Raw genomic sequence first — 19,865 nt, 5'->3', positions numbered from 1 at the left:
GGGTCAGTCCTCCGTGGGGGCATGTATGGGAGGTGACCCATCCAAGTGTCTCTCTCACACCAATGTTTCCTTCTCTCTTTTCCTCTCTCTCTAAAAGCCAAGAAAAAAAAAGTCCTCTGTGAGGATAAAAAAATACATAGAAATAAACTTGATCCCCCCCGCCCCCCGCTCCCGGTGGCCCTGGCCCTTCTGGTCCTCCATGGGGTCTCCGGGCGGCAGGCCTCAGGCTGAGTGAGGCTCCTGGCTGCCCCCCACCCCGGCTGCTCTCCTCTCTGCCCCGCGGCGGGTGCACGCGGGGCGGTGGGGGGCAGGGCGGGCAAGCGGCCTCTGCGCCTGGGGCTTCTGGCTGGCGGGGGCCACGGCTCTCTTGCGGGCCCTTTTGTGGATTCTTTGGAGGTTCTGCGTTGCTTCTGGAAGCTTCCTTTGCCCCGGGGCAGACAGACGTATCTCTACTTTGGGCGGTGTGTTTTTGCGACATCTCCCGCTGCATTTGCTTCCAAGAGGGTCCTCCTTACTCCCCTGGCTGGCCCCAGCCTGCTTCCCAGAAGCTCAGGGCCTGCTGCCGCGTGGGTGTGGCTGGGGTTGTGCAGCTGTGGGTGTGGCTGTGGGTGTGACTGGGGGTGTGCAGCTGTGGGTGTGGCTGTGGGTGTGCAGCTGTGTGGGTGTGACTGGGGGGTGTGCAGCTGTGGGTGTGGCTGTGGGTGTGGCTGGGGGTGTGCAGCTGTGTGGGTGTGACTGGGGGGTGTGCAGCTGTGTGGGTGTGACTGGGGGTGTGCAGCTGTGTAGGTGTGGCTGGGGGTGTGCAGCTGTGGGTGTGACTGTGGAGGTGTGTAGCTGTGTGGCCGTGTGGGTGCATGTGGCAGGGAGAGGCAGTGTGGTCCTCAGCCCACATTAGGGGGTCCTGGCACCCTCCCAGCCAGCCTCCCCTGCAGACCCCGAGGCACTTGCAGCTCAGCTCTCTGTGGCCCGGGGTGGGTGACCTGTGTGCTCCTGTCCCTGGGCGGTGCCCAGCTGGAGGTGGCTCCAGGACCCCGGGGGGCTGCTTTCCCCCCCGGAGAGTGCATCGACAGGGCTGTCCCGTAGCTGCTCACTCGGGCTCAGGAGGTCAGGACGGTGTTTCCAGAGCCCTGTCTGGCTGGAGGGCGGGTGGGGGCCTGGTGGTGACAGCGTCGTGTTCTGCTGACTGGGGAAGGAGGCAGAGGTCCCCAGGTGAGGGGGTGAGATGGCCCCCCAGGGCTGGGCCTCCGCTCCCTGGGGCCGGGGGCCGGGAGGGGCTGGGTGACGGGCCTGTCTGGGGGTCCTCCGAGGGCCGGGGGGCCGGGGAGGGGAGGCCTGGGGGCTGCGACCTTGCAGGGCTGGCGGCAGAGGAACTGGCTGTGTCCCCAGGCCCCGCCTCCCGCCCCGGGTCCCTGGGGGTCTCCCGGAGGGACGTGGCCGAGTAAGCCCTCCCCTCCTGGCTCTTCCAGAAGAAGAAGATGGCGGCCTCGAGGGCTTTGAGGACTTCTTCCCGGAGGAGCCCGTGAGCCTTCCCAAGAAGAAGAAGCCCAAGAAGCTCAAGGAGAACCGGTCCAAAGGGAAGCGGAAGAAGAAGGAGGTGCGTGGGCGGGGTGGGGCGGGGCGGGGCCTCGCTGGCGCCCCGGGGCCTGCAGGGCGAGCTCCGGGCTCTGGCCCAGACGGGGGCTTCCTGCCTCTGTGCTGTCCCGTGGGGGTGGGGCCAGCGCTTCTCAGCTGGACTGTCCCCCACTGAGGGAGGCCCCATGGACCTCGGGGCCCTGAATTTTCTGTTCCACTCCTCCTCCGATGACACCTCCCCCGGGCCCTGCAGGCCCGTCCCTGTGGGCAGAGGATGGCAGGGGGGCCCTGGGGGGCAGGGCCTGTTTCCTGGTCGAGGCCATGGACGCTGGGTTCCACGTGTGTTGGGCTGGCGGTGGGACCCAGGGTGGGTCCAGGGGCTGCGGGGCAAGGGCAGGGGCCTCCTGCACCCGTCTCCCAGCGCCTCCCCAGCAGCTTCTTGTAGGGACTGGGCAGGGGCTAGGTTAGGACAGCGGGCGCCTCGGGTCCTGTCCTTGGTCTCAGGGCTTCAGGCTGGGGCTCCCCAGTTCCCACACACACATGAGGGACTACCAGGGCTGCCGGGGGCCTGCGGGCGCCCCTGCCCCTCTCCTGGCCCCAGGCAGGGCACGGGGTGCTGCGGGCCTGGGAAGGAGGCTGGGGGAGGGCGGTGTCTGGATGGGTCTGCAGTGTGGAGGGAGGGCAGCGCACGCCCCCTGACCCCAGCGTCACTCAGCTGTCCCCCCACTTCTTCTGGACACACCTGAGCAACGTGTGTCTCCCCGGCTCCGGTCCGTCTGTCCGTCTGTGTCTCCTCCACTGCCAGCCCCAGCTGGGCCCCTGCCCTGTTTACGTCTTGCGGTCTCCCGTCTCCCTGGCTCTCTTCTCGCTTCTTTCCATCTCTCCCTTCTCCTCACCCCCCCCTCCCCCCGCCGCCCCCCCCCCGCCGCAACCGCCTCATTCTTTCCCCGCTCCCTCCCCTCTCTTCCTCGCACTCGCTCCTTCCTCTGTCTCCTGAGACGCGGTTCAGGTTCTCAGAAGGGCTGGAGGCAGGGCGGCCTGGCGCTCTGCAGATGGCCCGGCAGTACCAGGCAGGCCCCCAAGGCCACCCTTGGGCCATCGCCGTCCCCTCCCCTGCATTGCTGAGAGCGGGGCTGGCCAGCTGGCCGATCTTAGAGGGTCTGGGGCACGCTGAGGCCAGAGGGCGGGATCCCCTGGTCCTATGCCCACCCCCCACCACACGGGGGGTTGCAGCCTTTGCTGCTCTCCAGCCAGGCGGCCCCAGGACGGGCGGCGGGCGGGGGTGGGGGCGGTCGGGCCAGCAGCCGTCCTGTGTTTCCGTGTGTGCGCTGGGCGGGGCGGAGACGGGCAGCGAGTCGCGGATTCCGATTTACATAAAATAGCCGGACTGTGGCCAGAACCTGAGCATATGTAGATGAAGCTCCCTGTCAGACCCAGCGCAGGAGGGAGAAATGATTTCAACCTGTACTGCAGCGGTTACCATGGCAACCAATTATTCAGTGCTAAATTATAACTGTTTATAACAGTCGTGAACAGGAAGGCTCATATCCGATTCTTTCTTTTCCCCTCTCCGTCTTGAAGGGCCCCAGATCGAGAATGACCAACTCTCCGAGTCCTTCCTTTTGAGTGTAAATGTCTCATTTTTCGAGACGTGGCGTGTGCTGAGCACTGGGCGTGGAGGGGAGGGAGGGGAGGAGGGGGCGGCCTGGATCCAGAAACATCTGCAGAGCTGGGGAAGAGGGAGGGCGGGTGGGGACGGCTCGCCGGGGTCCCCCGGCCTGCTCTGGGGGCATGCTGTACCCTGCGGGCCTGGGGCTCGGGGCTGGGACCCCCCCGCCTGCCCGCGGCCGCGCGCACGCGCCGCCTGGGCATACTGATGAAGGCAGCTTTGCAGACGGCTTCTGCGGGGACTGCAAGTCCACGACGATTCCTTTCCACTAAGGGCATCCCCGTCCCCATGCCCCAGGCTGCCGCAGCCCAAAGGAGAGCGCCAAGGTCAAAGCCCCAACTGTCGTCCTGTGTTCAAAGCCCAGGGCTGAGGCTGGCTCAGGGCCTTATGGGTCTGTGCCTGCTGCTTCTCCCCTGAACGTGGCCTGGCCCGCAGCCCCCCTCGGTCAGTGTCAACGTACGGCACTGACCCTGGTTCTCTGTCACACTCCTCCTCTTGCCACCGGCGGGGGTGCGTCCCCCTGGGTCCTGCTGATGGGCCACTGCCCTTCCCCTCACCCCTTCTCTGCAAGGGAGATTTTGGGAAGAAAAAAAGAGGCTCAGGTCCAGGAGTGTCCAAACGGCTAAATGCAGAGACGTGCCGTGGCTACAGATGTTGTCCCAGTGGGAAACCAGTCTCCAAAGGCGTGTCCTGCACCCCCATCCTCCACCAGCCCCCCGGGTGTGGGCAGGAGGGCTTGGACGAGGTCCTGGTGCGGGGGTGGGTGGGCCAGGGGGTGTGCACGAGGCTGAGGGAGATGGCAGGGCGCAGAGAGGGTCGGGGGCAGGCAGGAGTGGGGGGCGGAACTAGGGCAGCAGAGTCCTCTCTTGTAGAGGGCTTCCCCCAGCGTGGTGACAGCAGAGGGGGCTGCCGGCCCCTTCCCCGAAGCTAGGGGTCCTGCCGAAGCTCCAGCTCCTCCCTCCCTCCAGGAGGCCTGTGCCCTCCGGCTCTCCCGGGTGGCCCTGGGGTGAACACTGGGCCAGCCCTCCCAGCAGTGCCTGGCGTGGGGCCTTCTGCCCGGCCTGCTTCTCCCTCCCTCCCTCCCTCCCTCTCCCTCTGGCTCCGCACTGGAGTTGTGCCGGCCACTCCTGGTCTCTCCTGCACTTGGGACGTGGCAGTGCCCGCTTCCCGGCACACGCTGGGGTCCACTGCCCCCGAGGCGTGGCCACGGCAGCCCCTCTGTCGGCATCTGCGCCGCAACCGGCGCCTAGCTGCCGGCACGCTCGGGTCTGCGGAGACGGGGCGCGAGGCTGGTGGTGTCCCCCGCCTGGTCGCCCCGCTGCATCTTCGGCTTCCAAGCAGAGGTGGGGTCGTCGTCGTGGGTCAGTGTGTAAGGTCTCCCCTTACATGATCTAACCACCCTGCGCGTGCCCCATTTCCGGCGGGGAAGCTGAGGCCAGGACGCGGCAGTGACTGGCCCAGACCCAGGCTAGAGAGGGTCGGAGCTCTGAGGCCTTCTCCGTCGTGCAGCCCCCCGGGGGAGCCCCGGGGCCCACCTCGGGCCCTTCTTCCTCACCCCTGGTCTGGTCGGTGGGGTCTGCCCCAGGGCAGCTGAAGGCCAGGCCTGACACCCGGCCTCCCTAGGTGTCCCACTGCTGCTGTCCGTGGTGCTGAAGTGTGTGGCTTCTTCCTCCTCCTCCCATCCTTACCTTTGCTGGGGCGAGGAAGGAGGAGAGCCTATCTCTCAGGCCTCTCGAAGGGTGGTCTCTCCAAGCTGGCCGGTCTCTGCACCCCCGGGGGACGTGGCGGTCCCTGTCATACCCCCACCTCCCCACAGGACTGAGGCTGAGCTGGGAGCCGTGGTCACCAGCCTGCGGAGCGGGAGCCGTCCTGCCCCAGGCAGCCGCCGGGACCTGCACTGCCCCTGGGGCCTGGCACGGCCAGTTGGCGTGTGGGAAACACCAGGACTCAGGAGAGGGGTAGAGGCCAGCTGGCGGCCTGCCGGCCGGCTCACTGACTCAGCAATGGGGGGGCGCCGGAGCTGGGAGACAGCGGAGCCGAGGCAGGGTGGGGAGCCTGCGGGCCGGCCCTTTCCCAGCTGTGTCTCTGGTGGAGGGACTGGCTGGGTCCTTACAGGGTGGCCGCAAAGGGCAGGCGCTGGGCCGGGGCCCTCCTGGGGTTCTCCTGAGGACCCCACTCCCCTCGGTGCCCTCCTTCTCTTCCCTTCTCCCACCTGCTCCTTTTCCTCCTCCCTCCTCCCTCCCCTCCTCCTTCTCCCCCTCTGTCTCTTCCCTTCTTCCCCCCCACCCTGCCCTCCTCACCCCTCCCTCCCCACCTCCTTTAGGCCTCTCTCCCCATTACTGTTTCCGAACTCGCTTTTCATCTGGCTGGTGCTCTCCCACCTCCCCCACGCCTCTTTCTGCCCACCTAGGAAACGGCAGACAGCCAGCAGGAAGCAGACAAGTCCGTGCTGGCAACCCGCGCGCCAGCGCCCACCTCCCTCCCCGCAGCACCCGCCGGGAGGGGCTGGGGAGGGCTCGCCTCTGCCTGGAAGGGCCAAGAGAGAGAACAGCGTTCTCTGAGGGGCAGGGCAGGGCCTTCCCGCGGGGAGGCTCGGGGCTGGCACCTCTCTCATCTCCATGTGAAAGGGCTGTTTTGTGCTCATGTGGAAGGGGAAACTAAGTCAAGGGAGCCAAGCCAAGGAGCTCCCTAGATGACCTTGTGATGCTGCAGCCGGGGCGGGGGCGGGGGAAGGTGGGCCTGTGCACGGTGGCTTCTGGAGAGTGCACAGGCCCGTGCCGCTGGGCTGCGGGCTGTGCGTCAGTCACAGGCGGCCCCGACCCCTGCTGCTCCATGGGGGGCTCACGTGGCCGCGAGGGGAAGGAGGCGCTTGGGGCCCGAGTCCTGGCGGGGCCAGTGGCTTTTCTGGCCCACTTTGCTCCTGGGCTCCTGGCGTCACGTCCTGTGCTTTGGGCTCCTGGGTCTGGGTGCCGTCCCACAAGACTTCCAGACCCCAAAGCCCACTGAAGGCTTACTCTGACTGGAGCCGAGCCCGAGCCCCACCCCAGGGTGCCCCCCGCAGGCTGCACAGAGCTGGCCCAGTGGGGAAGCCTGGCTTGGGTGCACGGGTGCACTCCTACTCTGTGGGCCCCCCCGCCCCCCCGCCCCGCCCCCGCCCCCGCCCGGGTCCTTCAGGGTAAGGCCCTCTGGCTGGGCCTTGGGGCTGAGCTCTGAGCGCGGGGCGCCGAATGGCCTAGAAAGCACGGCCGACAGGCTGTGCCAGGAGCCCGCTCCCAGGTGGGCCCTCGGCCCAGCACTCCGGGCTGCCTGCGGGCCCCTGCCGCCCTCACCGCGCCCTGGTCTTGCAGGGGAGCCACGACGAGCTGTCGGACAACGAGGAGGACCTGGACGAGAAGTCGGAGAGCGAGGGCAGCGACTACTCCCCGAACAAAAAGAGGAAGAAGAAACTCAAGGACAAGAAGGAGAAGAAGGCCAAGCGGAAAAGGAAGGGCGATGAGGAGGACACCAACGACGACGGATGCCTCAAGGTGACCCCGGGTGGCGGGGGCACGGTCGCCCAGGGCACACCTGCGTGGAGGGCGGAGCCTCCTGCCGTCACTTCCCCGCCTTCCTGCCCGGCAGCCCGGAGGGCCAGGACCTGAGCCTCTCTCCCAGGGCCCGTGGGTGTGCGTGTCTGTGCGTGTCTGTGCGTGTGCGCTCAGGGCAGGCTGGGTGCCGGCCGGTGAGAGAGGCTGCAGGCACGAGTCTCAGACGCACATTTGAACCCACGGCGGACGAGCTCCGGGGGTTCGGGGTGGACTCCGTCCAGCCTGCCTCTCCGATGCCTTGTCTGCAATCCCGCCCGCTGGCACTCTCTTTCTGGGAGCGTGATGGCCTGGGCTCACGCGTGTCAGGGACCTCTCGCCTGGGGCAGTGTGGGGAAATGAATCAGCGAGTGGCGCCTTTGCCAGCAAGGAGCCGCGGGGCAGCTCCGTGCAGAGCAGAAGGGAGGCCGTTGCTCAGCACAGGTCTGAGGGCCCGCCCGGAAGAGCGCCGGTCAGGGAGGCGTCGTCCCCGTGACCCTGGGGAGGCTGCACCACGGGGGCACCTCCGGGGGGAGGGGCAGAGGACCGTGAGTCAGCCCCGGCCACCCAGGACTGACTGGGCTCCCGGGCTGGTCCGGACTGAAGGGTGCGTGCTCCGTAAATATGAGCGCGGTGGCCGGCGGGAGACGCGGAGACGGTGCCTGTCAGCGCCTGGCACCGGGGAGCCCCAGCGGGGCGGTGGGGCCGGCTCCCGGAGGGATTGCCCCCTCCGCAGGCGTGCCGCGAGCCGCCTGTGACTGGCGCTAGCTGAGGGGCTGGCGGCTCTGAGTGACGGTGCACTCGCCACTTACGGGAGTGAGCCGGGTGATCCCGTGACGGTGTCATCAGCGCACACATGTGCCGCTCTGCGTCCTGGTGGGAGCTGAGGCCTGGGAGCCCCCAGGAAGGGCTGTGTGGGGGGGGACAGGTGGTAGGCGAGGGAGGGGGTTCTGCCCCTGAAGTGTCACCCAGAACAGGGGGCCAGGAAGCCCTGGGCACGTAGGAGAATGGAAGTGGTGGCAGCTCAGGGCTTCTTGGCTACCCACTGCCCCGCCAGCAGGAGGGACAGCAGGCCCAGGGCCTGGATGTCCACACTGGAGACCCAGCATCCCCTGGACTGGGCCAGGGCCTGGGGCCTGGGGGTGGGGTGTGCTGATTGGCCGAGGGGATTGGTGGAGGGGGCCCCCGGCAGGGCCGCCTGGAGCAGGCCGGGAACAGGCGCGCGGTCCGAGCACCGGTGCCGACTCCTTCCCTCCGGCGAGGCAGCTGCTGCTGTCCCCGTTTTACAGACAGGGAAACTGAGGCACAGAGAGGTGAAGCAGCTCACCTCACTGCCGATAGGTGGCAGAGCCAGGATCGGGACCGGCGTCTGTCTCGCTCCAGAGTTCAAGCGCACGCCCACCCAGCAGCCCAACCCCGCTCCTCCCCCAGGCGGCCCAGGGTGGCCCGGCCATCTGCCACCCGGGCAGGCCGTCTCAGGGGCTCACTGTGTGCTCTCAGGAGGTCACCCACCCTTGGGCCTCGGCGCCCCATCTGGAAAGTGAAGCGGCAACGAGGGGCCCTCTTGGGGTTGTCCTGTGTCCCTGCCCTGGCCAGGGCACACCTTTCTGGCCCTGGAAGCTGGCAGCAGCCTGTCCTTTTATGGGGCCCATGCATAGCGGTACCAGGGGCCGTCCTGGGGCGCCCCATTCCCCCCACCACGCCTGAGGCCGCCCTGGGCCTGCTGCCTCCTAAAACCCACCTTTGGGCCGCTGTCGCGCCCCAGAGCCCAGACCCCCGAAACACAGTCCTCCCACAGGGCGAGTCCTGGTCTTCCTGCCCTGGGCACACGCGGGGTCCCCCTAAGTCCCTGCGTTAGCCCCCCAGGCACTTTGCCCTGCACCTCCTAATGAGGGCTTGGGGACTGGGTGTTTTGGGGTGTTCTCAGTGGTGGCCGAGAACTGCTCTTGTTAAGTCACAGGCACGGTCCCCCTTCCCCCTGGGGACGGGGGTGCAGGTTAGAAGGACCCGCCTCTGACTCCACCCCCGGCCCCCGTGCCCGCAGGAGCCCAAGTCCTCCGGGCAGCTCATGGCCGAGTGGGGCCTGGACGACGTGGACCACCTGTTCTCGGAGGCCGACTACCACACGCTGACCAACTACAAGGCCTTCAGCCAGTTCCTCAGGTGGGCCGGGGGCCGGCGGCCGGGGCTGGGCGTCCGTGGTGGGGGGGTCAGAGGGGCGGAGCCGGCTCCTGGGTGGGGACGGTGGTCCCAGTCAGTCCCAGGGGGCCTTACTCGCTCACGCCCCCTCAGCTCTGGCGGACAGCAGTGCCCGCTGCCGGCCCCCCTCTCTGGCCCCTTGGGTCTCACAGGTTCTAGAAACCCAATTACTTAGAAGATTGCCAGCCACGTAAACAAGGAGTGGAGCATTTTGGGGGGTGGGCTGCCGTCTCCAGCTTTGTCTTCTCCCCTGCCCCCCTTTCTTCCCAGTTCTCCCGACCTGGAGCATGGCGCTGGTGCCGCCAACCAGGCGTGGGAGGAGAGGGGTGGGCCCTGCCGGGGTCGTTTGCGGGGGGGTCTCACCCTCCTCCTGCCTCTCCCCCACCCCGCGTAGGCCGCTCATTGCCAAGAAGAACCCGAAGATCCCCATGTCCAAGATGATGACCGTCCTGGGGGCCAAGTGGCGGGAGTTCAGTGCCAACAACCCCTTCAAGGGCAGCTCGGCGGCGGCGGCCGCGGCGGCGGTGGCCGCGGCTGTGGAGACGGTCACCATTGCCCCTCCGCTGGCTGTCAGCCCCCAGCAGCCACCCCAGCCCGTGCCCATTCGCAAGGCCAAGACCAAAGAGGGCAAGGGTAAGCTGCGGGTGGACAGGCGCCCTTCCGGGCCCCGTGGCCTCGTGTAGTGGGGAGGCTGGGGCGGTCTCTGTCAGGGGCCCAGTGCCGTGGTTGGCCTTGGCCCATGTGGCCTTTCTCAGCTCTGTTGCGGTGGCCTCGAAGCTCCTGTCCTGCCTGCCTTTAGGGGCTGGGAGAGAGGTGGGAGGCGGTGCTCGGGGCTTTGGGGGTTTTGTCCTGGCCCCTTCCGACTTGGGCGTGGAGGAAGGGAGGGGGGAGGCCCAGGCTGCTGAGAGGCAGAGCCGCTGGAGTCTGAGGCTGCGTCACTCCCAGGGAGAGGCGGTCTGAGGTTAGCCCATGACCCCTGCTGCCTGAGCAGCAGCAGGTCCTCGGGGTGATGGACGTGCGTAGGCGTGGTCAGCCAGCTTCTGGGGTGTCCTGGAAGGAGGTTCTGGTACAAAGTTGGACTCATGGGGTGTCTGGGTGGGGATACGGGGACAGCAGAGGCTCTTTGCCATGGGAAGTCCCTGGGGGGGCCCTCCCACCCCAGGTTGGGGGTGCCTGGCCCCATGGCTGGTGGCGCAGAGGTCTTCCCAGGGCTGTCCATGGTGGGGTCCCTGGCAGCTCAGCCGGTCTGGGTGCCCAGACTGGGTTTGATGGGGGACCGAGGGTGTTCCGGGACTCCCTGTTTCAGCCCCAAGGAGCCTTGGTTGCCAGTACGATGTGCCCCTTCGCCAGGTCCCTGCAAGGCCAGCGCGCATCGTGATACAGGGCAGAGCCCGCTCCCCGCTCGCCCCCTCGCTGGCCTTTGTGCCGGGCCCCGCCCTGCTTTCTCATTTCCTCTTAGGCTCCAGCTGCTGAGCTATTGATTCTCTGGGCTGCCTGCTCAGAGCCGGAAAAATTGAAATAGATTTTCCTTGGATGTTACAGCTGGGCCCCCAGCCCCATCTCCCTGCAAGCAGTGCAGTTGGCGGAGGGCCCGGGGCGAGGCCACCTGCCTCCAGGGCCCCATCGCCCTGTTCAGTACAGTGGGAGGGGGGCGGCTGGGGATCGGTACTCCCCAGACGGCTGATTGTTCTGTGGGCATCTCCATAAAAACAGCCTCCACCCCGCTGGCCACTCAGGAGCCGGCATTTGGGGGGCGTGGCAGAGGTGAGGTGGGACTTGGGTGGTGTCGGCGTTGCCTGGGTATGGGGGTCACCCAGACCTAGACAGCTTCCTGCCCCATTCCTCCAGGGCGCAGGTGAGGGTGCAGGTGTCGCCCACAGGTGGGTGGGCCCTCGGTGGTCCTGCTGGTGTGGCTCCATGGGGGCAGCTTCTTTCTGGGGAGAGGGGACAGGACAGGGCTGTCCCCCAGATGGGAGAGGGGCATCCCAGAGCCGGGGGCGGAGCCTCGGTCCGGGTCACGCTCTGGCTCCACCCTCGCCGTGCTGTGGGACCGTAAGCGGGCGTCGTCTCCCTGAGCCTGGGACCGCTGGAAAGGGCCACAGCTGAGCGGCCCTTTCCTTGTCTCCTTGCCGCACTGCCGGGAGGGCTGAGTGGACCGTGCCCGCGGTTCCTCTGTGACTTGCAGGGCCCGGAGTGAGGAAGAAGATCAAAGGCTCCAAGGATGCCAAGAAGAAGGGCAAGGGGAAGAAGGTGGCGGGGCTCAAGTTCCGCTTCGGAGGGATGGGCACCAAGAGGAAGAAAGGCTCCTCGGTGAGCGCGGGCGTGGGAGCTGGTCGTGTCTGAGTGTGTGCAAGCCTGGGCTTGTGTGCGTGTGTGTGTTTATGTCTGAGTGTGTGTGTGAGCACATGTGAGAGGGTGGACTAGAAGGTGAGGGTCGGTGTGGGGGGTTGGACAGTGCGCCCACGCGTACGAGGGTGCTTGGGAGTGCCTGAGACGTTTTGCATGCGTGTGCAAAGGTGGGGGTGACTGTGGAAAGTGGGGCTGTCACTCCTTCTCCTGAAGAGGACCGGGGACAGTCCTCCCCTCTCCCCCCACGCTCGTCCTGCTCTACATGCAGGCCACTGGGCCTCGGTGTCCCCACCTGGCCGGTGACGGGTTCAGAGTAGATCCTTCCCGGGGCCCCTGCGCTTGGGGTGCAGAGTGGGGGCTCAGTCCCGGCCCCACTGCCCCCAGCGGCCGCTCCGTCTGGGTGATGGGATCTGGCTTCCTAGGTCTGCGGGCGGCTGGACCCCAGCAGGGGCAAGCAGGCAGGGTCAGGCTGGCCCCCCTGCCCTTCCAGGCCAGCTCTGTACCCGGTCAGATTGACCCTAAGGGGGCCCATCGCTGGAGCATTTTTTGCTATCTCTCTGTGGGGGTCCCCATGGCCCTCCCTTCTCCCTGGGGGGGCACTCACATCCCCCACCAGCACAGAGCACTTGCTTCCCTCACCTCGCCCCATCCCTGTAGAGGGGCAGAAACGGGAGCCATTTCTCTGTCCCTTCGTGGAGGCAAGGGACAAGTCTTGAGTGTAGCCGCCCCGGAGGGGAGCGTGAGCAGCAGATGTGGCCCGGCCTGGGGCTGGTGGCGCGGCTCAGCTCAGCAAGCATGTGTCGAGCACAGACTCCGTGCCAGCCTCTCTGCCTGGCCGTGGTGGCCCTGCTCCAGAAGGGATGTGGGCGTGTGCACTGCGAGAGAGCCAGCCACAGGCAGACGGGCCAGGCCAGGCCTGGCACACAGGCTGTGCAACAGGTTCAGTGAAGGAGACGTCTGGGAAGGCTCCCTGGGGGAGGTGTCCTTCGGGGTTCCCCTTGAGGGGTGTGTAGGCGTTTGGCAGAGGGGGGAGGGCACGGCCTGGGGAGAGGCACGGAGGTGGGCGGTGTGGAGACCGAGGGCTGGAGAGCAGGGCTGCAGCAGGGCCTCTAGCTGCACGCAGGGACCAGATGAACCACAGAGAACCGTGTGCCCCCAGAGCCTCCCTGGGGCCCTGCCCCCACCTCTGCCCGGGCCAGGGAAGCCTCCGGGGATGAGCCCCAGGGCAGGCTCCGGGCTCACGGTCCCTCCCCTGCCCCCGCAGAGCGAGGAGGACGAGCGGGAGGAGTCGGACTTTGACAGCGCCAGCATCCACAGCTCCTCCATGCGCTCCGAGTGCTCCGCGGCCCTGGGGAAGAAGAGCAAGCGGAGGCGCAAGAAGAAGAGGAGTAGGATTTTCCTCTGTCTGCAGGGTCCCCAGGCCGCCTCGTGGGGGTGGGGGTGGGGGTGGGGGTGGGGTGTGCAGAGCCCCCTTTGGGAGACAGAGGGAGGTGTCTTCCTGCCTCAGCCTCTTCCGGGCAGTTCCCTTGTGCTTCCTCAGCCACCCTGGTGTCTGTAGTCAGGAGGGGGTCCTGTCCCAGTGAGGCCGAATACAGGGCCCAGGTGGGAGCCACCCCAGGGCCTCTGCACTGGCAGAGGGGGCACTGGAGAAGGGGGTGCCGCTTGACCTCGCCTGTCATCCCGCCTTCAGTCATCCACTCTTCTATCCCCCTGTCTTCCCCCTGTCCTCCCTCCCTCCCGCCCGCCCTCTCATCCACGCACTGCTACATCCATTTCCTTCCTTCCGAAGTCTCTCCCACCCTTCTTCCCTTTTATCCATCTTCTGTCCATTCTTTACCCTTTTCCTTCCTCAACAACTACTCCCGGTATCATTCACCCTGTCTGTCCATCCACCGGCTGTTCACCCAGCATCTGTGAAGCACCTACTGTGTGCCGGCGCGGCCTGGGGTGGAGACCAGCTGGGCCCTGGGGAGGGGGACGAAGCCTGCATGGCCGCCCCTGCCCCCTCTGCAGTTGATGATGGCGACGGCTACGAGACGGACCACCAGGACTACTGCGAGGTGTGCCAGCAGGGCGGCGAGATCATCCTGTGCGACACCTGTCCGCGCGCCTACCACCTGGTCTGCCTCGACCCGGAGCTGGAGAAGGCCCCTGAGGGCAAGTGGAGCTGTCCCCACTGTGTAAGCCCTTGGCGGAAGGATACCCTGGGCAGGGCGCAGCCTGTGCCCGGCTCCCCGGCCCCCAGCGCGGGTCATCTCGGGGCAGCACGTGGCGAGGTGCTGAGTGGGAGGGAGGGAGGGAGGGAGGCAGGGAGGCAGGCCCACGCAGGTGGAGGGCGTTTCGGCCCAGGGTGCCTCCACCTGTGCTTCTCCCTCAAGGAGAAGGAGGGGATCCAGTGGGAGCCGAAGGAGGACGACGAGGAGGAGGAGGAGGGGGGCTGCGAGGAGGAGGAGGACGACCACATGGAGTTCTGCCGAGTGTGCAAGGACGGCGGCGAGCTGCTCTGCTGCGACGCCTGCCCCTCCTCCTACCACCTGCACTGCCTCAACCCGCCGCTGCCCGAGATCCCAAACGGTGAATGGCTCTGCCCGCGCTGTACTGTGAGTGTTAACGCCCGCCCCGCGCGGAACGCCCCGCCCCGCCGGCCAGGCCCCGGCCCCACCACGCCGGGCCGTTCCCTGCTCCCTGTTAAAGCCCAGAGCGTAAAGGCCCTGCCTCCGTCGGCTCAGAGCACGCCCCCACACAAGCCACGCCCACAACGCCAGGCCAGACCACGCCCCCACCAGGACCAGCCCGCCCATCAAGGCTCTCACCCACCCACTCCAAGCCCCTCCACCGAGGCCACGCCCTCTCAGGCCCCGCCCCCTCCAGGCTCTAGCTTAAGCCGGAGCCCCGCCCACCGCAGGTCCTGCCCTCAGCCTCACGCAGACCAAGTCTGCTTCTCAACCTCTAAGAGCCGTGCAGTTTTCTCACCTGAAACCTGTTGTGAGAAGAGCCAGGTGGTGGGGATCATCCTGACCCTCACCACACACACCACTGTTTATCTGCATGCAGCCCTTTAAGGCTGACTGAGTTTCCAAGGCCCAGGCCTTCCGTGGTCCCCACTGTCCGGCGAGAAGGCTGAGGCTCAGGAAGGACAAGGGACTAGCCTAAAGCCACACAACCACAGAACTGTCCGCTCCGACCCCCCACTCAGGACCTGGCTCCCGCCCCAGGGCTGGGGGTGGGGAGAGGCTGCCAGGCCCCTGGGGCTACAGCCTCAGTCTCTGCAGAGAGGAGAGCACCCCCTCACTGCTGCCCCCCAGTCACCACGTGCCCCCCTTGCTCTGAGTCGTCCCCCAGGCCCACCCCTGGGTGCTGGGCTGGGCTGTGGCCTGCCCACAGTTACCCGTGTGCATCTGGGCTTCTGTCTTGTGTGTGTGTTTGTGTGTTAGTGTGTGTGCGTGTGTGTGCGAGCATGCATGCAGACCCCCATGGCCCACCTCCCGTGCGCACGGCACAGGCGGGCTCCCTAGGACAGTCCGTGTTGTGCTTTCTGCCTCGGGGAGCTGGGTGATCCCCCTGCCTGTTGCCCCAGGAGCCTCGGAGGGGGGTCCCTGCAGCTAAGCCTTGAACTTGGGGACCCTCGTCTGTCCACAGTGTCCCCCACTGAAGGGCAAAGTCCAGCGGATCCTACACTGGAGGTGGACGGAGCCTCCCGCCCCCTTCATGGTGGGGCTGCCAGGCCCCGACGTGGAGCCCAGCGTGCCCCCGCCCAAGCCTCTGGAGGGCATCCCGGAGAGAGAGTTCTTTGTCAAGTGGGCCGGCCTCTCCTACTGGCACTGCTCCTGGGTGAAGGAGCTACAGGTGAGGCGCCTGGGCAGGTGCGGCTGCGCTCAGGCTCAGCTCCCTGAGTGCTGGGTCCGGGGGGGGGCCGAAGGTGAGCTTGGCCTGCCTGGGAGCCTGCCTGCGACATGGGGCGTGTGGGTCAGGGGGACGACAAGGGGGCCACGGCTCATCTCCCTCTGGTGCCTTCCGCCCCGGCCGGGCGCAGCTGGAGTTGTACCACACGGTCATGTACCGCAACTACCAAAGAAAGAATGACATGGACGAGCCGCCGCCCTTCGACTACGGCTCCGGCGACGAGGATGGCAAGAGCGAGAAGAGGAAGAGCAAGGACCCTCTCTATGCCAAGATGGAGGAGCGCTTCTACCGCTACGGCATCAAGCCCGAGTGGATGATGATCCATCGCATCCTGAACCACAGGTGCGTGCCCAGCGGGGCGTGGCCCCGAGCCCCCGGGACACACTACACGCTCCTCCCCTCCGAAGGAGCAGCACGGGGCCCGTACGTGTGCCGTGGGGGTGGGAGCAGGGGGCCGAGGGCCCCCACTGTCAGTGGTTTGACTGGCCAGCTGGGGGTGTCATTTGCACGTGGTGGGAGAACAGTTGTCATCTGCAAGTGTGACACACGTCACACTGGTGGTGGGAGAACAGTTCCAAAGTTAACGGTCGCTTAACCGACAGCCTGAGAGACTGGCACGGACCGCTGCGGGGCTGGGCGGTTGGGCGGCCTTGTGCCTCCGGGTCCCGCCAAGCTTAGTGCGTGGTCCCTGCAGGAGGGTCCTGGGGACCCAGGTGAGCCTGGCGTGTGGGGCACGTATGCACTGGCCCCTCGTTTAAAACCGTTAACGCCACTCAGTGCTGTCGGCCCCGAGAGGTGGGCACTTTATTTCTGCCTGCGTTTGACGGATGCAAGCGCAGGCCCAGCAAGGTTAAGTCACTTGCTCAAAGCCACACAGCCAAGAGGCGGTGGGGCTGGGATTTGCACCCACCTGCTTCCTTGGCTGCTATTGCAAACCCCAGCGCCTCTGTGACGGGTCTGCTGAGTCTGGTTTTGGTTTGGTGGACGGTGGGAGCTCAGGTGCCGGGGGACTGGCAGGGGCTGACAGGTGGGTGCACGGCGGGGCCCTGGGTGCCTGCTGCAGGCCCGGGGCCCGGTACTTTTCACCCTCATCTTCACTCACGGGCTCTGCGCTGGGCGGACTCGGGCTGCAGACTGCAGGCATCCTGAGAGACGGCGGTGGCAGCAGCAGCAGCAGACTTGAAGAACCTGGGCCAGCTGCTCAGGTTCCGGTCACAACGGCTCCCCATTGTCTGCGCTCTGTGCCTCTGTGTGTCTGTCATGTAAAATGGGATAACGAGAGTGCCCTGCCCCGCCCACCACGGCCGCAGGGCTGCTTTGAGGGCCGAGGCAGCTTGCCACTGAGGGCAGGAGAATTTGCAAAAGCCGCCCACCCTTCCCAGCCCTCCCTGAAAATGACCCTTAACAATGAACTCAGGTCCTCTGGGAGAGCAAGCCCGTCATTGGACTGACCCCATTGGACTGACAAGCAGTTTATTTTATTATCTTTTTTGCAAAGATTTTGTTTTTATTTATTTTTAGAGAGAGGGGAAGTCCGGGAGAAAGAGGGAGAGAGAAACATCAATGAGTGGTTGCCTCTTGCATGCCCCCTACTGGGGACCTGGCCCACAACCCAGGCATGGGCCCTGCCTGGGAATCCCTTTGGTTTGAAGTCAACCCACTGAACCACACTAGCCAGGGTTAGTTTGATAAAAACATAAATGGCAGTTTTTCTCTCTGCCTCCAAAGCAGGGCACGTGAATTTCCTCCCAGTTTTTTTACTTGAACAAGGTGTGAGTGACAACCACTGGTTTATTGAGGAAAATGCATTCATTTCTAGTGTCTGGGGCTTGGTCTTTCTCTTGATGGACCCCAGGCTGCTACTGCCATTTGGGGGCCCCCCAGCTACCTGCTCCTGGGCAACTATGTTGCCGATCAACTGAGGTTGGGTGGAGGCTCCGAGGCCCGCCCCGGGTCCAGACACTGACACTCACCTGTGTTCCCTGTGCCTCGGGCTTGGCCCTCAGGCCCCTGTGTCCCGGGCGGCGCGGGGGTCTTCAGAAGATGGTGCCCCACACCCCACCCGTAGGAATCGCATCCTCATCTACTTGGTGCAGCTAGGCCTTGCGCTGGGATGGGCACCGCTCCAGGTCTTTGACTTTTTCCAAATGTATTTTTAAAAGGTTTTATTTATTTATTTTTTAGAGAGGAGAAGGGAGGGAGAAAGAGAGGGAGAGAAACATCAGGTGTGGTTTCCTGTCACATGTCCCCTACTGGGGACCTGGCCCGCAACCCAAGCACGTGCCCTGACTGGGAATCGAACCAGCGACCCTTTGGGTTGCAGGCTGGCACTCAGTCCACTGAGCCACACCAGTCAGGGCGAGGTCTTTGACTTTTTTAAGTTAGAAGGCAAATGCTTCCGGTCATGGGGAGAGAACTTCGGATTTCTGTGTCCAGACCCATGACCCGTGCGCTTCGTGGCCGCGGCAGAGGATGGGAAGGACACCGGCTCTTTGCCCCTCTGGTTCCGGTGGCCCCTCGGCCTCCCCCTCCCTCCCTGTCACTGGCCTTGTGGCCTGCGCTGGGGAGTGCCTCTCGCAAGGCGTGCTTCCCGGGCTCTCCCTGCGGCGGTGGCCGCCGTGCGTGTCCCGCCCTCGTCCATCACCTGCCCGTTGTGTTGCAGCTTCGACAAGAAGGGTGACGTGCACTACCTGATCAAGTGGAAGGACCTGCCCTACGACCAGTGCACCTGGGAGATCGACGACATCGACATCCCCTACTACGACGGCCTGAAGCAGGCCTACTGGGGCCACAGGTGGGCCACGGGGCGGGGGCCCTCCCTGCCCGCAGCCCTCGCCGCCTGCTGGCCCGTGCTCCGCTCATGGTGCCCCGCCCCCCCACCCCAGGGAGCTGATGCTGGGAGAGGACGCCAGGCTGCCCAAGAGGCTGGTCAAGAAGGGCAAGAAGCTGAAGGACGACAAGCAGGAGAAGCCGCCAGACACCCCCATCGTGGATGTGAGTGGGGGCTGGGCGCGGGGTGGGGTCAGCAGGGCCGCCCCCCTGGCTCAGCCTTGGAGGAGGCCGAGTATTCCAGGGTCTCCACCTCGGGCCCTCATGGCCTGGGCGCATGGGCCTCGCCCACGCAGTGGGGTGTGTGCGGGGGCCCTGTCGTTCAGGCCACTTACGCCAGGCTCCTGATGGGACAGGGGGACGAGATCCAGCTCCTGCCTGCGGGAGAGAGAGCGCACGCCCTCTGGGGTCCAGGATTCCTGCCTCATGCCGAGGGGCAGCTCTAGGGGGCGCTCCAAAGCCTTGGTTTCCCAACCCAATAGAAATGTAGGTTACCTGTGCAAAAACCAGGGGGCAAATAGCTTCCATGAACTTTTATTACTTTAGATGAGCTGATTCCAAGCATTTAAATAAAAAAGGGTCTAATTTTAGGAGCACTGCAGCCAATTACACACCATTCTTACCTGTTCTCTGGGTGGAGACCCCACCTCACCCCGGCGAGGGGAAGGGCCCTGGCCCCCGTTTCCAGAACTGCTCCTCTCCCGGAGGCCCATGGAACGCGGGGTTTGGGCTGGGACTGTGGGATGCCAGGGAGAGCGAATGGGTCTGGTGCATCAGGAGGACCTCACGGAGGTGGTGGCCTCGAGCGGCAGGGCGAGGGGTGAGGAGGGCGATGCTCCGGATCAGGCCGAGGAAGCACTCCAGGCCCGCGTGCACCCAATGTGGACTGACTGCCCATCACGTGCCGGGTCCCGGAGGGAGCGGTGCTGAGCAGCACCAGTGTGGTGGCCCCAGCCTGGGCTCCGTGTCAGAGGCTCTCACCGTTGGGGAACCGTCCAGAGAGCAGAAGTACAGGGCTGCTGTGGCGGGACCCGGGGGCACATTGACCCCGGGGCGGCAGTGAAGGAGGGCTTCCCGGAGAAAGGGGCGTGTCCGCTGAGACCTGGAGGGTGGTGGGGTCAGCAGGCGTGAGGGCTCCGGTGGCCCAGGACTCAGGGTGCGTCGGGACCTCTGCCTCCTCTGCAGCCCACGGTCAAGTTTGACAAGCAGCCGTGGTACATCGACTCCACGGGCGGCACGCTGCACCCATACCAGCTGGAGGGCCTCAACTGGCTGCGCTTCTCCTGGGCCCAGGGCACCGACACCATCCTGGCCGACGAGATGGGCCTGGGCAAGACGGTGCAGACCATCGTCTTCCTCTACTCCCTGTACAAGGAGGTGCGGGCGGGCCGGGGCGGGCCGGCCGGGCGTGGGGAGGCCACACCGGCCGTGGGCAGGTGGTCTCACCACGCCCGCCTGCCTCTCCAGGGCCATTCCAAGGGGCCGTACCTGGTCAGCGCGCCCCTGTCCACCATCATCAACTGGGAACGCGAGTTCGAGATGTGGGCCCCCGACTTCTACGTGGTCACCTACACGGGGGACAAGGAGAGCCGCTCGGTGATCCGGGAGAACGAGTTCTCCTTCGAGGACAACGCCATCCGGAGCGGGAAGAAGGTGTTCCGCATGAAGGTGAGTGCCCCTCGTCCCCGGGGGGGGGACGCCGGGGAGGGCAACCAGGGCTGCCCTGGGGCGGCAAGGCCTCCACAGTCCGTCGGGGTCCCTCCACTCGGGGTCTCTGTGTG

The 19,865-nt window shown here is 66.0% G+C and overlaps 1 protein-coding gene across 3 annotated transcripts in view; it reads left to right on the top strand.

Moving 5' to 3' along the window:
* CHD5 (chromodomain helicase DNA binding protein 5) overlaps positions 1 to 19,865 on the top strand; it is a 52,240-nt gene that overhangs the window by 8,024 nt on the left and 24,351 nt on the right. For all 3 annotated transcript variants that reach the window (XM_045858761.1, XM_045858760.1, XM_045858762.1), the window contains exons 2-15: positions 1,467 to 1,594; positions 6,589 to 6,768; positions 8,849 to 8,967; positions 9,398 to 9,636; positions 11,189 to 11,313; positions 12,617 to 12,740; positions 13,366 to 13,532; positions 13,731 to 13,952; positions 14,992 to 15,198; positions 15,386 to 15,597; positions 17,918 to 18,049; positions 18,141 to 18,249; positions 19,270 to 19,461; positions 19,552 to 19,752. In XM_045858761.1, coding sequence (XP_045714717.1) covers positions 1,467 to 1,594; positions 6,589 to 6,768; positions 8,849 to 8,967; positions 9,398 to 9,636; positions 11,189 to 11,313; positions 12,617 to 12,740; positions 13,366 to 13,532; positions 13,731 to 13,952; positions 14,992 to 15,198; positions 15,386 to 15,597; positions 17,918 to 18,049; positions 18,141 to 18,249; positions 19,270 to 19,461; positions 19,552 to 19,752 — 2,357 coding nt within the window. The remainder of the gene's footprint in view (positions 1 to 1,466; positions 1,595 to 6,588; positions 6,769 to 8,848; positions 8,968 to 9,397; positions 9,637 to 11,188; positions 11,314 to 12,616; positions 12,741 to 13,365; positions 13,533 to 13,730; positions 13,953 to 14,991; positions 15,199 to 15,385; positions 15,598 to 17,917; positions 18,050 to 18,140; positions 18,250 to 19,269; positions 19,462 to 19,551; positions 19,753 to 19,865) is intronic.

Source organism: Phyllostomus hastatus, unplaced genomic scaffold (assembly GCF_019186645.2).
Source record: "Phyllostomus hastatus isolate PE091 unplaced genomic scaffold, TTU_PhHast_1.1 phas_scaffold_182, whole genome shotgun sequence".
In the NCBI taxonomy this organism is placed as follows: domain Eukaryota; kingdom Metazoa; phylum Chordata; class Mammalia; order Chiroptera; family Phyllostomidae; genus Phyllostomus; species Phyllostomus hastatus.
This window is presented reverse-complemented; position numbering and strand designations above follow the sequence as displayed.